This window comes from Scyliorhinus torazame, chromosome 1 (assembly GCF_047496885.1).
Source record: "Scyliorhinus torazame isolate Kashiwa2021f chromosome 1, sScyTor2.1, whole genome shotgun sequence".
NCBI lineage: Eukaryota > Metazoa > Chordata > Chondrichthyes > Carcharhiniformes > Scyliorhinidae > Scyliorhinus > Scyliorhinus torazame.
In genome coordinates this window covers 53,951,657-53,968,396 of record NC_092707.1, presented here as the reverse complement: position 1 = coordinate 53,968,396, position 16,740 = coordinate 53,951,657, and the positions used below count along the sequence as shown (strand labels likewise).

The 16,740-nt window shown below is 46.4% G+C and overlaps 1 protein-coding gene across 4 annotated transcripts in view; it reads left to right on the top strand.

The window, feature by feature from the left end:
* Positions 1-16,740, top strand: part of sh2b3 (SH2B adaptor protein 3) — a 271,686-nt gene that overhangs the window by 196,651 nt on the left and 58,295 nt on the right. For all 4 annotated transcript variants that reach the window (XM_072494673.1, XM_072494567.1, XM_072494633.1 and 1 more), the window contains exon 5: positions 11,947-12,041. In XM_072494673.1, the coding sequence (XP_072350774.1) occupies positions 11,947-12,041 (95 nt within the window). The remainder of the gene's footprint in view (positions 1-11,946; positions 12,042-16,740) is intronic.

Genomic DNA, 16,740 nt, shown 5'->3' with positions numbered 1-16,740 from the left:
TCACAATTAATCCTGCACTTGCACTGGCAAACACCCAGTGGACACCTCTTCTTGTGGCTCAAGGAGTCGGCAAACACCAAGGAGGTAACACTGAATCGAAAACAGGTTCGCCAACAATGTGAGACAGGAAAAGACACATTGGTCTATCCAACCTGTCCCCCACAACTGCAATGCCTCATACATCAAAATATGCCCAGACCCCACTCCACCCAAAAGCCATGGGTGGGATTTACCGGCGGGAAATTCCGGCCCCACGCCGACGCACTGGGTTCCCAGCGATGAGGTTGGCAGTCAATGGGAAATCTTGCTGACAACGGGGGGACTGGTAGATCCCAGTGTGGTCGGTAAATCCCACTCCATGTAAAGTCCTGGAAGATGCAAAAATAAAACCCTTGGCGGCTGGTGGGGGAAATTTCTCTGCTGTACAACGCCACCTCCTCACCAGAAACAAGTCCAGTTCTCACCAGAAGTAAATCAGTGAATAAAGGTTCTCCACATATTTCAGCCTATTCACTGTCCTCCAGGAAAAGAGCCATTTCTTAATGTCCAGCCTCGACTGTCCTTGTGCAACTTGAGATTTTGACCTCGGTCCACACTAACCTATTTACAGCAACGATGTATAGCTCTTTTAATGTAATAAAACCTGAATTGAGAACCTGAATTGTAGCTCCAGTATACAGGAGGTTGAGAGTAGTGAGGTCATGAGTAAGGTTTCAAAGTTGCAGGAGTGTACCGGCAGGCAGGAAGGTGGTTTAAAGTGTGTCTTCTTCAATGCCAGGAGCATCCGGAATAAGGTGGGTGACCGTGTGGCATGGGTTGGTACCTGGGACTTCAATGTTGTGGCCATTTCGGAGACATGGATAGAGCAGGGACAGGAATGGTTGTTGCAGGTGCTGAGGTTTAGATATTTCAGTAAGCTCAGGAAAGGTGGTAAAAGAGGGGGAGGGGTGGCATTGTTAGTCAAGGACAGTATTATGGTGGCAGAAAGAACGTTTGATGAGGACTCGTCTATTGAGGTAAAATGGGCTGAGGTTAGAAACAGGAAAGGAGAGGTCACCCTGTTAGGGGTCTTTTATAGGCCTCCAAAAAGTTCCAGAGATGTAGAGGAAAGGATTGCAAAGATGATTGTGAATAGGAGCAAAAGCAACATGGTAGTTGTTATGGGGGACATTAACTTTCCAAATATTGACTGGAAACGCTATTGTTCGAGTACTTTAGATTGGTCCGTTTTTGTCCAATGTGTGCAGGAGGGTTTCCTGACACAGTATGTAGATAGGCCAACGAGAGGCGAGGCCATATTGGATTTAGTACTGGGTAATGAACCAGGACAGGTGTTAGATTTGGAGGTAGGTGAGCACTTTGGTGATAGTGACCACAATTCGATTACGTTTACTTTAGTGATGGAAAGGGATAGGAATATACCGCAGGGCAAGAGTTATATCTGGGGGAAAGACAATTATAATGCGATGAGGCAAGACTTAGGATGCATCAGATGGAGAGGAAAACTGCAGGGGATGGGCACAATGGAAATGTGGAGCTTGTTCAAGGAACAGCTACTGCGTGTCCTTGATAAGTATGTACCTGGCAGGCAGGGAGGAAGTGGTCGAGTGAGGGAACCGTGGTTTACTAAAGCAGTCAAAACACTTGTCAAGAGGAAGAAGGAGGCTTATGTAAAGATGAGACATGAAGGTTCAGTTAGGGCGCTCGAGAGTTACAAGTTAGCTAGGAAGGACCTAAAGAGAGAGCTAAAAAGAGCCAGGAGGGGACATGAGAAGTCTTTGGCAGGTAGGATCAAGGATAACCCTAAAGCTTTCTATAGATATGTCAGGAATAAAAGAATGACGAGGGTAAGAGTAGGGCCAGTCAAGGACAGTAGTGGGAAGTTGTGCGTGGAGTCCGAGGAGATAGGGAGGTGCTAAATGAATATTTTTCGTCAGTATTCCCAGAGGAAAAAGGCAATGTTGTCGAGGAGAATACTGAGATTCAGGCTACTAGACTAGAAGGGCTTGAGGTTCATAAGGAGGAGGTGTTAGCAATTCTGGAAAGTGTGAAAAAAGATAAGTCCCCTGGGCCGGATGGGATTTATCCTAGGATTCTCTGGGAAGCTGGGGAGGAGATTGCTGAGCCTTTGGCTTTGATCTTTAAGTCATCTTTGTCTACAGGAATAGTGCCAGAAGACTGGAGGATAGCCAATGTTGTCCCCTTGTTCAAGAAGGGGAGTAGAGACCACCCCGGTAACTATAGACCAGTGACCCTTACTTCTGTTGTGGGCAAAGTCTTGGAAAGGTTTTTAAGAGATAGGATGTATATTCATCTGGAAAGGAATAATTTGATTAGAGATAGTCAACACGGTTTTGTGAAGGGTAGGTCAGGCCTCACAAACCTTATTGAGTTCTTTGAGAAGGTGACCAAACAGATGGATGAGGGTAAAGCAGTTGATGTGGTGTATATGGATTTCAGTAAAGCATTTGATAAGGTTCTCCACGGTAGGCTACTGCAGAAAATATGGAGGCATGGGATTCCGGGTGATTCAGCAGTTTGGATCAAAAATTGGCTCGCTGGAAGAAGACAAAGGGTGGTGGTTGATGGGAAATGTTCAGACTGGAGTCCAGTTACTAGTGGTGTACCACAAGGATCTGTTTTGGGGCCACTGCTGTTTGTCATTTTTATAAATGACCTGGAGGAGGGCGTAGAAGGATGGGTGAGTAAATTTGCAGATGACACTAAAGTCGGTGGAGTTGTGGACAGTGCGGAAGGATGTTACAAGTTACAGAGGGACATATATAAGCTGCAGCGCTGGGCTGAGAGGTGGCAAATGGAATTTAATGCAGAAAAGTGTGAGGTGATTTATTTTGGAAGGAATAACAGGAAGACAGACTACTGGGCTAATGGTAAGATTCTTGGTAGTGTGGATGAGCAGAGAGATCTTGGTGTCCATATACATAGATCCCTGAAAGTTGCCACCCAGGTTGAGAGGGTTGTTAAGAAGGCGTACGGTGTGTTAGCTTTTATTGGTAGAGGGAGAGAGTTTCGGAGCCATGAGGTCATGTTGCAGCTGTACAAAACTCTGGTGAGGCCGCATTTGGAGTATTGCGTGCAATTCTGGTCGCCGCATTATTGGAAGGATGTGGAAGCATTGGAAAGGGTGCAGAGGAAATTTACCAGAACGTTGTCTGGTACGGAGGGAAGATCTTATGAGGGAAGGCTGAGGGACTTGAGGCTGTTTTCGTTAGAGAGAAGAAGGTTAAGAGGTGACTTAATTGAGGAATACAAGATGATCAGTGGATTAGATAGTGAGAGCCTTTTTCTTCGGATGGTGATGTCTAGCACAAGGGGACATAGCTTTAAATTGAGGGGAGATAGATATAGGACAGATGTCAGAGGTAGGTTCTTTACTCGGAGAGTAGTAAGGGCGTGGAATGCCCTGCCTGCAACAGTAGTGGACTCGCCAACACTGAGGGCATTCAAATGTTCATTGGATAGACATATGGGCGATAAGGGAATAGTGTAGATGGGCTTTAGAGTGGTTTCACAGGTCGGCGCAACATCGAGGGCCGAAGGGCCTGTACTGCGCTGTAATGTTCTATGTTCTAAAACATCCCAAGGTACTTTACCAGAGCATAATAGAACATAATGTGATACTTAGCCCCATAAGGAGATATGAGATTAGGTGACAAGGAAAGCATGGTCAAAAAGTCAAATGTTTTAAGGAGCTTTGTTAAGGAGCGAGAGGTGGATAGGTTTATGTAAGGAATTCCAGAGCTTACGGCCGAAGCTGAAGGCATGGGCACCAGAATCTTTTATGAGTTAATCATACAAGCCGCAAGTTTATACTGCTTTGACTTGTAGCATCCCTTTTCACCTGTTGTTGTAATTAATTTACGACAAACGATGGACTTCTTTTGCACCCTATCGATCACCCAATATCACCCACCATCTGATCGGTCCAAAACTGAGCACAGTGTTCAAACTGAGGCCTAAACAAAGTTCTGTACAATAACAAAATACAGTTTACTTTGTCTTATAGTGAATCGGTGATAAATTGCTCATATTCAAAAAGGATGATCAGGCAACCCAAGTCGACCATGTGATGTGTTGTACCTTGAATTTCAATAAGTGTTTTGATAAAGTTTCACATAGCGTTATATATTCAGTTCAAAACTGTGGTTCAGCGTAAGCATCAGGAATGGAGAAGAAACTGACTGAAGAGTAGGAAATGAGTACTCATTAGAGGAATTATGTCAGAGTTGGGGAAATACTGATTGTAATTCTTAAGCGATTGTTGGGAATACAACCATTTTGAACTTACGTAAATTTAGAAGTGGATATAGAAGTGGTTATAATTGCAAATGATGCAAAAACTAAGCGGGATAGTGAAAAAGACAACTCCAAAATTAAAGAATGAGTTGGACAAGATAAGTAAATTTGAAAAAGTTGAAATAGAAGAAATGTTTACCTGGGGAATTACTCAAAATGATTCTCTAGATGTGCTTTAAACAACAGACTCCATCTCTCCGTGGTTGAGAGAGACAATCCATGCAAACTGCTGAAAGGTGAAGCCTGCAGCGTACGGCTGACTAAGCACCAACACACGAGTTTTAGGCATTTTAAACTCTCTCAAATTAGAAATAATACAGCTTGGATGGGAGATCATCAGTTGGAAACTGAAAGAGAGAATGCTCTTCAACAACCTTGACCTTGAGTTTCCACAGGGAAAATACTCATATCTTCCCTGCACCCTATTTTGTTCAGTCTTTCTGCTCTATTATTGTTCCACATGTTCTCTGGTACTCCAGCATGTCACTCTAAGACCATGGTCCATGTATGGGTCTAAACAGTAAGTGGCGTACAGCCCAGTCAATCTTGATCTTCTCCTCACTCGATGCCAGTATATGATGCACGCTATCCAGGAAGGGTATTGGAGAGTGAACAGGGCCAGAAAACCAGCCTTTTTACTCTTTTTCTATTTCCAACTCTAAATGTAACTCACCTACTGTAATCCCCGCTGAGAGCAGCACAAATTTGGGATTGAACCCAAGAGCTTGTTGTGTCTATGAGATACTATCTCATACTGAGCAGTGCGGTTACATGTCCAGTTGTTGAACACATCCAATATATAAATCAAGTACATTTTTTCTTCCAAGCTCAGCACATTGCATTGAGCTACTGAATTGGAGCAAATACTGAAGCAACTCTAGTCAAAGTCACAAATGACATCCTGTGACTGTTAGCAAGGTACACAATGCCTCCTTGCCCTTCGCAGCGTCTCTGCAACCTTCATCAGGACCACCTTGCCGACTTGCTCCAACACCTCTCCTTCATTCTCCAAATGAATGGAAATGCTCTTGCTTAGTTTCACTCTTACCTCTCCAATTGTAGCCAGATACCTCTTGCAATAACTTCCCTTCCTATCCTCACACCTTTATATCTTGAGTCACGCCTATGGATCTATTCTTGTCCATTTCAATTTCTCACCTGGATGCTGCTTCTTTGATGGCATCTTTGATGACCTGCAGTCTGATTCCACGGACTACTGAGCTCTACCTCACCACCACTTTTCTTGATTCCTCTACTATCTTCTGTTGTCAGCCTGCTCGTCTATCAGCCGGTTGGGAATGAGTCACAATTTTCTCCATGAAACATCCCAAAGACCAAAACTATTCTCTTCGATCCCCTGCGATAGCCTATATTTTCCTGTCACCGTTTCAGTTCACCTTTATGGCCACTGTCTCAGGCTGAACCAGACTGTTCACAAAAATGCTATTCCACTTCAAGCAGAGCTTCAGACCCCATAACCTCCTCATTACAAAAACTGCCTACTTCAACCTCCATGTCCTTCTTCACTGCTGCCTCATCTACTGCTGAAACCCTTGAGCATGTTTTCGTTATCCCCAGACTTGACTTTTCCAATCCTCTCCTGACCGTCCCCCTTCCCTCCATCCTCCAGAAACTTGGGGTGCGATTCAGCGACTTTGTTGGGATGAGACTATTGAATCTCACAAGATTTGCGATGCTCTAAACGTCTCGCAGATTCAATAGAATCTCACGAGACATTGCAATCTGGATCTCGCCCTCACTGGGCGCGATCCAAATCAATATATCTAATGAGCCATACGGCTCATTTAAATATACATTCATAGAACATACAGTGCAGAAGGAGGCCATTCGGCCCATGGAGTCTGCACCGACCCACTTATGCCCTCACTTCCACCCTATCCCCATAGCCCAATAACCCCTCCTAACCTTTTTGGTCACTAACGGCAATTTGTCATGGCCAATCCACCTAACCTGCACGTCTTTGGACTGTGGGAGGAAATCGGAGCACCCGGAGGAAACCCACGCAGACACGGGGAGAACGTGCAGACTCCGCACAAACAGTGACCCAGCGGGGAATCGAACCTGGGACCCTGGAGCTGTGAAGCCACAGTGCTATCCACTTGTGCTACCATTCGCCGGATTCACACGACGCCCAGGACTCAACAACTGCGTCTCGAGACCTCGGCAGGGCCCCGTTTAGTACTGGTCCATACAAACCATTGTGGACCAGTTGTAACAGCAGGTGGGAGGATCTCCCCGGCCATTGGAAACCCCTGGGTGGTTGAGGACAGGGCGGGGAGGGCACCCTGACTCTCCCTCTGGCACCCAGGCACCTTGGCATTGCCAGGGTGTCAGTGCCAGGTTGGCACTGCCAGGGATCGTGCCTGGCAGCGATCCCCGCTAAACACGCCACGCAGCGGACACCAAATCAAGTCTGTTAAATCACACCCTTGAGCTCGTCCCAAACCTGCATCATTACTTGCATCAAATCCCGCTCACACATTATCCCTGTGCTTGCTGGTCCAGCAGTGCACCTCATTTAAAATTTTCAAATCCCTCCGTGTTTGACACTCACTTTCTGTGATCACTCAGCTTCTCCAGTCCTACTACTGTCTGGGAACATAGAAACAGGCCGTTCAGCCCCTCTAACCTGTTCTGCAAATAATTGAGATTGTGACTGATCTTAACCTAAATCCATAACCTCTGGAACCTCTCTTCCCCCAACGCGATACTTTTATGGGTCTCTCCTATTCCCTTCGCCCTATTACTGGTGGTCGTGCCTTCAATCATTTAGGCCCTTGGTCTGAGATTCCTGCCTAATAATCTCTGCCCCTCTCTTCCCTTAAGGACCCTCCATGAATTTTCCTTTGATTGTAATGAAGCTCCTTGGGGTGTTTTTCTATATAAAAGACTGCTTAAATGTAAGTTGTTGTTGTAGTACTTTGCATTCGAAGTTGGCTTGCTGTGTCTCTTTGTTTAACCTGAAATTCCCAGGATCTCCTGCTGCCCATTACTTTCACTGGCAAATTTTGAAAACACTGATTTATTTATTAATATTTGTTTCCAATTTAGATGCTGTGGTTTTTTTTTGCTCACAAGTAGTCCATGCCAAGGATATTCTGGGGAGAATGGTTGATTATAGTCTTTCCTTTATGCAGTTGGGGAGTTCTGGAAGTGTAGCCAAGAAGCTCCTTGGTGGCAAAACCAACTCCATGGACACGAGGGTCCCTGCCAGCCTTTCCATTCCAATAGAAGTGTACCCCTGCCCCCCCCCCCCCACATGTTCCTTCAGTTGCCCATCCCCAGGAAGGCTAGTCTCAATGAGGGCAGCAATATTAATTTGAAGTCTTGATAGCTCACCTGATACAATTGCTGTTCTTTTTGGATGGTCAATTTTGAGATTATCCTTGAGTGTTCTAACATTCCGAGTTGCAAAATCCCGCAAGGAAAAAGTCGGGCAGCCGAATTTTAGGGTCCCCTTTCCAGTCCCCTCCCCATGTGGGGTGAGCAAAGGGTACCTTGAGGATGATTGCTGCAGCCCAAGGACACCTCTGTCCCAACACAGGTCCAACGATCTTCATGCAGATGTCTCCTGATACTTAACTAGGGTCTCCCAGGTTCACAGCCTTGTCCTCATCGCCAATTCTCCACCACCCCATGACTTGGCAAATGGACCCTGGTAGAAGTCGACATGTGACTTTGTTTAACATGAGGACCTTGGGGTGGGGTCATTGTCCACACAATCATTCAAAGGATCATCAGGACGTACAGGCTTCTCCGCTGTATCAAGATGGTGATCCATGAGAGGGTCTGAGAATATGGAAATTTATTGTAATTTCTTAAAATTGTGATTTTTGAAACTAAACTGAGGGACAGACCTTGAGATAGACTGTTAAAAGGACACCGTCACATTTTAGTGAGTTAACTGATTGCCCCATTTCAGCTATTTCCATGACTGAATGAACTCACACCTTTAATGACTTGTGTATTTCACTGTTTAGCTGCAGGCCAGTGTTACCTTCAACCATGACATGTCGACCATGAATAACTTGAAATAACAATAATTTTAAAAAGAGTGCATCCTTTGTTTTTGTCATGTTTTAAAGTGCCCAATGTTTAAATCTGGAACTGGAAGTTCTAAGCGAAGGAAAGGAATAACAACAAAAAAGATTTTTTTTTTGCAGTTATCTCAATCAATGGTGACAATAGCTGCCTCTAGCGCAGGAAACTCAGGAAGCACATGTTAGCCTGCAGGGCTTGTATATCATCTGGGCCTCCTGATTGCTTCAGTGAGAGGCTTTTCCTGTTATTCAAATACCGAGAACTGTGTCAGCAATTAATCATGGTGTGATTTACAGAACTCTGCACTCCGTCTTCTCTCAGCCACTTTCCTTATGTTTCCATGAATTAGATGCACATTTCCTGACTGGCTCTGTGAAAACTGATGATAGCATGTCTTGGCCCAGACCCCACTGACGCACAGATTGCATGTAACCCATATCCTGAATACTTCTCCTTTTTCCAAGCCTTATTTCACATGTTTATGGTGTATTGAACTACAGAGTCGCTTTCCAGTGTGACGTGAGCTGGTAAAGTTCAGTATTTATTTTGGCAGCTTACCACTGAGATGTAGTAATAATTCAGACATCCAATCGGTAATGAGCTACAGCACTGATCTTTTTCTTTGCATTTTCAATGCATTTGTTCATCAGTAGCGGGCAGGATATTTCTCTTTTAAAGTAGAAATTTCTAGATTGGTTTCTGTCATTGTCTGATCATTCCGTACTGTCACTCTTACGCTGAGGGGTGTAAGTGAAACTTTAATTCGGGATTTGTTTTTGTGGCTCTGCCAATTAAATCTATTTAAGCCTCGCTATAATCTAATAAAGTTCCTTTTTTTATGTATTCATTTCCTCTTCATAACTAATCAATGAATCAAGGTCTCTGATTAGAAAGCTAGTAAAAGAGCTGGCTTCTATTGTTACTTTGTGAGTAAGAAACAATTAAAGTGGGGAGAGTGCGCACTGTCCACTTTATATGACTGTGCTGAGCTGACAGCAGCTCTGTCTTTGATAGCAGTACTGCAGTGTCAATGAGGTGGCACAGAGAACGGTCTCAAGGTGCATCCTCCCGACACAGCTCCTGCTGAGGGCAATCCACCATCTTCACCCACTATGGGCTGGGTGGACAGCTCAGGTTTACCACTGCTGCCCCTTCCTGGCCTGTAAGGTTCCTTTCGAGTTACAATCCATGAACCTCAAAAAGGAAAACTGGATGTGCTCATTTGTCTTTTCCCACTGAGACGGTTGGATTCATCATGCAGAGTTAGCTTGGCAGATTTGAGAGCACCAGAAGTGCTAACCTATTGCAGAACTGCTTTAACTGGCAATGCAATAATATAGAGACAGGAAGGATTTAATCACCAGTCTTGCTTTCATATGGAAGGCAGCAAGAGGAGGAGAAGGGACAAACAGCAGTAACAATCGGCTTGCCCATTTTGCCACAGAATGCTCCGTTCAATTGGACTGTGCCATACCACCTGTCCCCTGTGGAAATGGTTGAGCAGAAAAACACCATTGACCAGATGTCTATTAGGAATATCCATCAGGACCTATGTGAAAAAGAGATGGTTCCCCGAGCACACTGTCAAAGTCATTTGGCAAAATGCTCCATTGTCAGAAGTCTCAAACAAGCACCAAGGAGTACCTTGGCTCGTGGTGAAATAGGCCCTCTCAGTCTGATCCTTCCTGTACACTCGGAGCCTCACTAGCTCTGCACCACACTGCCCCTGAGGTAACTGTAGTGGGGAAGAGATCATTCCCTACCTCATTCTGGACTGTTCCATAGTGGAGCAGATCTGGAAAGAGATGCAGTGTTTTTTGTTTAGGTTCATCCCCAGCATCTCTGTAACATAGAACTGATTGTGCCCCCCCCGCCCCAATAGAGGAGACATTAAGTGAGTCAGGAAGGCATAGAATGTCTAGACCAGTTACGTCACCAGGGAGTTTGGCAAGTTTGGATGGTATGTATTTTAATACTAGGAGTCTGACGAACAAGGCAGATGAATTCAGGGCACAAATTAAAACTTGGGGACATGATGTCATTGCTATCACTGACATATGGTTGAGAGAGGGGCAGCTCAATATCCCAGGATACAGAATCTTCAGGCGAGACAGGGAAGGAAGTAAAAGAGGAGGGGTTGTCACAATTTTGATCAGGAATCAATTACAGCAGTAAGGAGGGAAGACATCTTAGAAGGCTCTTCAACTGAGGCCATATGGGTAGAATTTAGAAACCAAAAAGGAGTAATCACATTGGTGGGAGTGTTCTATAGGCCCCCAAGTAGTCCGAGAGAAATAGAAGAGCAGATGTGTCGGCAAGTTTCAGAGAAGTGTAAAAGTAATAGGGTAGTGATAGTGGGGGATTTCAACTTCCCCAATATTAACTCGGGAGCCATAGTGTTAACGGTTTAGAGGAAGCGGAATTCTTAAAATGCATCCAGGAGAACTTTTTAAGCCAATACGTAGAAGAATCTACAAGAGAGGAACCTACAACAGAAGAATAATGCAGTGCCGAAGAAGCCATTCAGCCCATCAAGTCTGCACTGACACATGAAAAATACCTGACCAGCTTACCTAATCCCATTTGCCAGCACTTGGCCCATAGCCTTGAATGTTACATTGTGCCAAGTGCTCATCCAGGTGCTTTTTAAAGGGTGTGAGGCAACCCGCCTCTGCGACCCTCCCAGGCAGTGCATTCCAGACCGTCACCACATTCTGGGTAAAAAAGCTTTTCCTCAAATCCCACCTAAACCTCCCACCCCTCACCTTGAACATGCGTCCCCTCGTAACTGACCCTTCAACGACGGGGAACAGCTGCTCCCTGTCCATGCCCCTCATAATCTTATACGCCTCAATCAGGTCACCCCTCAGTCTTCGCTACTCCAGCGAAAACAACCCAAGCCTATCCAACCTCTCTGCATGCGGCAGGGTAGTGACTGAACTTAAAGAAGGAGGAAGCTGGCAGCAGGAAGTTTAGAGGGGATGCGAGGAAAAACATTTTTACCAGAGGGTGGTGGGAGTTTGGAATTTGCTGCCTGCCAGGGTGGTGGAGGCAGAGACCACGTAACATTTAAGAAGCCTTTAGTATACAGATTTAAAGGAAAGCTCACTGACATGATATTTGTTCTCGGAGCTAATAAAACTGAGCGCAGTAAGTGGTTATACTCTTGAAATGTCTGTCTACTATTTATACAAGTGATCTTAAGATCTTATCAGGTAGTTCAATGTAAAATGCATTGTGTTTGGCTTGTGGGTTTCTTGACATTGATTTGAGAAGGCTCTGAGTCAAACACTGGGAAATAATTGCTCCTTTATTTGGGCTGGCTTGTAGACATGTACATTTAACAAAAGGAAAAGTACAAACCTGTTGGTCATTGACAATACGGATTATGACAAATCTGAAAAACATGATAATCATGAAATGTTGTATGATGCCACCTTCCATTTGATCCAAAGGGCCATTTACAGGAATCCTTCAGGTTTTTGGACACTTTACAGACTCCATGCATTCCATTGTTTCTAGAACAAGTTAAGACAGAGTGAAATGTTTTTTCTTGTTTGACTGCAGGTCTGATGGAGCTGATGTGGAACTGCTCACTACTCCTCACTCCAACAGTATGCAGACAGTCTCTGTTGATGGAAGCTCAGATTCTATACACCAAGGTAACTGGCAGTTTATATATTTTCTCAGATGGTATCATTAAATGGCTACAGACGATGGCATTTAAATGTTGAGGTATTTTTGAAACACCAGTGTAAACCCAAGTTCCCAGTCTGCTCTGAGGCAATGATGTTTATCCACCCACCTACACTTTCCTCATCTGGCGTTGCTTCGCTAGTCTAGTGATACCTCTCAGACATCTAAGTGGGCAGAATTGCGTGTCAGCCCGTCCAACAATGTTACTTCAGTTTTATATTAATTAACTTCATATCTTTCTTAAATTATAGTCTCTTCTTTTGCTCTCTGCCAACTTTCTCTCCCGTCTTTGAAGAGGATGGATAGAATGTGCTGCAAATGACTTTATCTTCCTGCTAATCTTTGATGCAAATTGAAAACAATTATTGAATGTTGTGTAATCCCCAATGCTCGGGCACTATGTGTTTTGCAGGACAGGGCTGGGCGATTCCTGGGGCCAGCAAAAATTCCTGGGGCGATTATTTTTGAGCATGTCCGGTACCTACAAACAGCCTCATATAGCCACCTCTTCATTCTGCTGATCTGAAGGATTGCTCAGACTGCTTAAAACCACAAGTGAATAATCTCAGTTACTTGCCACCTCCAGAGAGTTGGTTTAGTCTGTCTATTTAATCTTCACAGTTGAATTATTTATTTATTTTTATTTGTAAGTGCTTTCAAATGCTGCTGCGGAGCTTTAGAAATAGAACTGAAACATAGACACATCTAAATTTATTGTGTGCATTTCCTGTCCCACATTAATGTGGTTAACTCTTAATTGCTCACTGAGGTTGACTAACAATCCGTTCAGTTGTCAAGGCAACCAGGGGGGGGATAGGTAATAAGTATTGACATTACCAGCAATGTGTAAGCCCTGGAGAATTCATTTTAAAAATGAATGTATCAAACACCGTTTAATGCATAATTCTAGTCACACCTTTTACTTTTAAAGAAGAAAAATTCAAACTTTCTGGCAATGTAAAATACATAAGCCTGAATGCAGATTCTTTTTTTAAAAAAAAAATAATTTTAATTCAAATTTTCACAAAATATCAACAACAAAATACAAAAAGAAAAGAACAACCCCCCCCCTCCCCCGTATACAGAAATATTAAATTAACAGCCATCATCAACACAAAAGCAAATATACACGCCCAATCGAAAAAAACCGAACCAGCTGCTGACCATCTCCTAACGCTCTGCCAGGAAGTCTAGGAACAGTTGCCACCGCCTGAAGAACCCTTGTACCAATCCCCTTAAGGCAAATTTCACCCTCTCCAATTTAATAAACGCCGCCATATCGTTGATCCAGGATTCCAAGCTTGGGGGCCTCGCATTCTTCCACTGAAGAAGAATCCTTCGCCGGGCTACCAGGGATGCAAAGGCCAGAATTCCGGCCTCTTTCGCCTCCTGCACTCCCGGCTCCTCTGCCACCCCAAATATTGCGAGCCCTCAGCCCGGCTCAACCCTGGAACCTACCACCCTGGACACCGTCCTCGCTACACCCTTCCAAATGTCTTCCAGCACTGGACATGCCCAGAACATGCGGGTGTGGTTTGCTGGGCTCCCTGAGCACCTAACACATCTGTCCTCACTCCCAAAGAACCAGCTCATCCTTGCCCCAGTCATGTGTGCCCTATGCAGCACCTTAAATTGTATGAGGCTGAGCCTCGCGCAAGAGGAGGAAGAGTTCACCCTCCCCAGGGCATCCGCCCACGTCCCCTCGTCGATCTCCTCACCCAACTCCTCCTCCCACTTACCCTTTAGCTCCTGCACCGAGACCTCCTCCTCCTCCTGCATCACCTGATACATTGCCGAGATCCTCCCCTCTCCAACCCACAACCCCGAAAGCACCCTGTCCTGGACCCTGCGTGGCGGCAACTGTGGGAACTCCACCACCTGCCGCCTAACAAACGCCCTTACCTGCATATATCTAAAGCTGTTCCCCGGGGGGAGCCCAAACTTCTCCTCCAGCTCACCCAGGCTCGCGAACGTCCCGTCCACAAACGGGTCCCCCATCCTTCTAATACCTGCCCTGTGCCAACTCAGGAACCCTCCGTCCATTCTCCCCGGGACAAACCGGTGGTTCCCCCGTATCGGGGACCACACCGAGGCCCCCACCTCTCCCAGTGACATCTCCATTGCCCCCACATTTTGAGGGTAGTCGCCACCACCGGGCACGTGGTATACCTCGTTGTAGGAAGCGGCAGCGGTGCCGTCACCAGCGCCTGCAGGCTCGAGCCCACACAGGACGCCATCTCCAGCCCCTTCCATGCCGCCCCCTCCCCCTCCATCACCCACTTACGCACCATTGCCACGTTGGCGGCCCAATAATACCCACAGAGGTTAGGCAACGCCAACCCCCCCCCATCCCTGCACCGCTCCAGGAACACCCTTCTCACCCTCGGGGTCTTCTGCGCCCACACAAACCCCATAACGCTCCGAGTAACCCGTCTGAAGAAGGCCTTAGGTATCAGGATGGGGAGGCATTGGAACAGGAACAAAAGCCTCGGGAGCACCGACATATTAACTGACTGCACCCTACCCGCCAGGGAGAGTGGCAGCACATCCCACCTCTTAAACTCCTCCTCCATTTGCTCCACCAGCCTCGTGAAGTTACGCTTATGCAGGGCCCCCCAACTCCTAGCCACCTGGACCCCCAGGTACCTGAAACTCCTCTCTGCCCTTTTTAGTGGGAGTTCACCAATCCCCCCCCTCCTGGTCCCCTGGGTGAACAACGAACAACTCGCTCTTCTCCATATTGAGCTTGTACCCGGAAAAATCCCCAAACTTCCTGAGAATCCTCATCACCTCCGGCATTCCCCCCACCAGGTCCGCCACATATAAAAGCAAGTCATCCGCATAGAGCGACACCCGATGTTCCTCCCCACCCCGTACCAGCCCCCTCCAGTTCCTGAACTCCCTCAACGCCATGGCCAGGGGCTCAATCGCCAGCGCAAAGAGCAGGGGGAACAGGGGACACCCCTGCCTCGTCCCCCGGTGTAGCCGGAAATACTCTGACCTCCTTCTGTTCGTGGCCACGCTCTCCACCGGGGCCTCATACAGCAACTTAACCCACCTGACGAACCCCTCCCCAAACCGAACCTTTTCAGCACCTCCCACAGGTAGCCCCACTCCACCCTATCAAAGGCCTTCTCCGCATCCATCGCTGCCACTATCTCCGCCTCCCCTTCCACCGCCAGCATCATTATAACATTTAAGAGCCTCCGTACATTCGTATTCAGCTGTCTCCTTTTCACGAACCCGATCTGATCCTCGTGAATGACCTCTGGCACACAGTCCTCTATCCTCGTGGCTAAAATCTTCGCCAACAATTTTGCATCTACATTTAGGAGTGAGATCGGCCTGTATGACCCACATTGTAGGGAATCTTTGTCCCACTTCAGGATCAAGGAGATCAACGCCCGAGACATCGTCGGGGGCAAAGCCCCTCCTTCCCTTGCCTCGTTAACGGTAGAGTTCTTGGCATTGTGGAGGAGCAGAGAGACCTTGGGGTCTATGTTCATACATCTTTGAAAGTTGCCACTCAAGTGGATAGAGCTGTGAAGAAGGCCTATGGTGTGCTCGCGTTCATTAACAGAGGGATTGAATTTAAGAGCCGTGAGGTGATGATGCAGCTGTACAAAACTTTGGTAAGGCCACATTTGGAGTACTGTGTACAGTTCTGGTCGCCTCATTTTAGGAAGGATGTGGAAGCTCTGGAAAAGGTGCAAAGAAGATTTACCAGGATGTTGCCTGGAATGGAGAGTAGGTCTTACGAGGAAAGGTTGAGGGTGCTAGGCCTTTTCTCATTAGAGCGGAGAAGGATGAGGGGCGACTTGATAGAGGTTTATAAGATGATCAGGGGAATAGATAGAGTAGACAGTCAGAGACTTTTTCCCCAGGTGGAACACACCATTACAAGGGGACATAAATTTAAGGTGAAAGGTGGAAGATATAGGAGGGATATCAGAGGTAGGTTCTTTACCCAGAGAGTAGTGGGGGCATGGAATGCACTGCCTGTGGAAGTAGTTGAGTCGGAAACATTAGTGACCTTCAAGCAGCTGTTGGATAGGTACATGGATTACGGGAAAATGATAGAGTGTAGATTTATTTGTTCTTAAGGGCAGCACGGTAGCATTGTGGATAGCACAATTGCTTCACAGATCCATGGTCCCAGGTTCGATTTTGGCTTGGGTCATTGTCTGTGCGGAGTCTGCACGTCCTCCCCGTGTCTGCGTGGGTTTCCTCCGGGTGCTCCGGTTTCCTCCCACAGTCCAAAGATGTGCGGGTTAGGTGAATTGGCCAATGATAAATTGCCCTTAATGTCCAAATTGCCCTTGGTGTTGGGTGGAGGTGTTGAGTTTGGGTAGGGTGCTCTTTCCAAGAGCTGGTGCAGACTCAGGGGGCCGAATGGCCTCCTTCTGCACTGTAGATTCAATGATAATCTATGATTAATCTAGGACAAAGGTTCGGCACAACATCGTGGGCCGAAGGGCCTGTTCTGTGCTGTATTTTCTATGTTCTATGTTCTATGTAAAGGTCCTTACCAACAGAGGGCCCAGCAGGTCCGCATACTTCTTATAAAATTCGACCGGGAACCCATCCGGCCCCGGTGCCTTCCCCACCTGCATGCTTCCTATCCCTTTGACCAACTCCTCCAACGCCCCCAGCCCCGCCACCTGC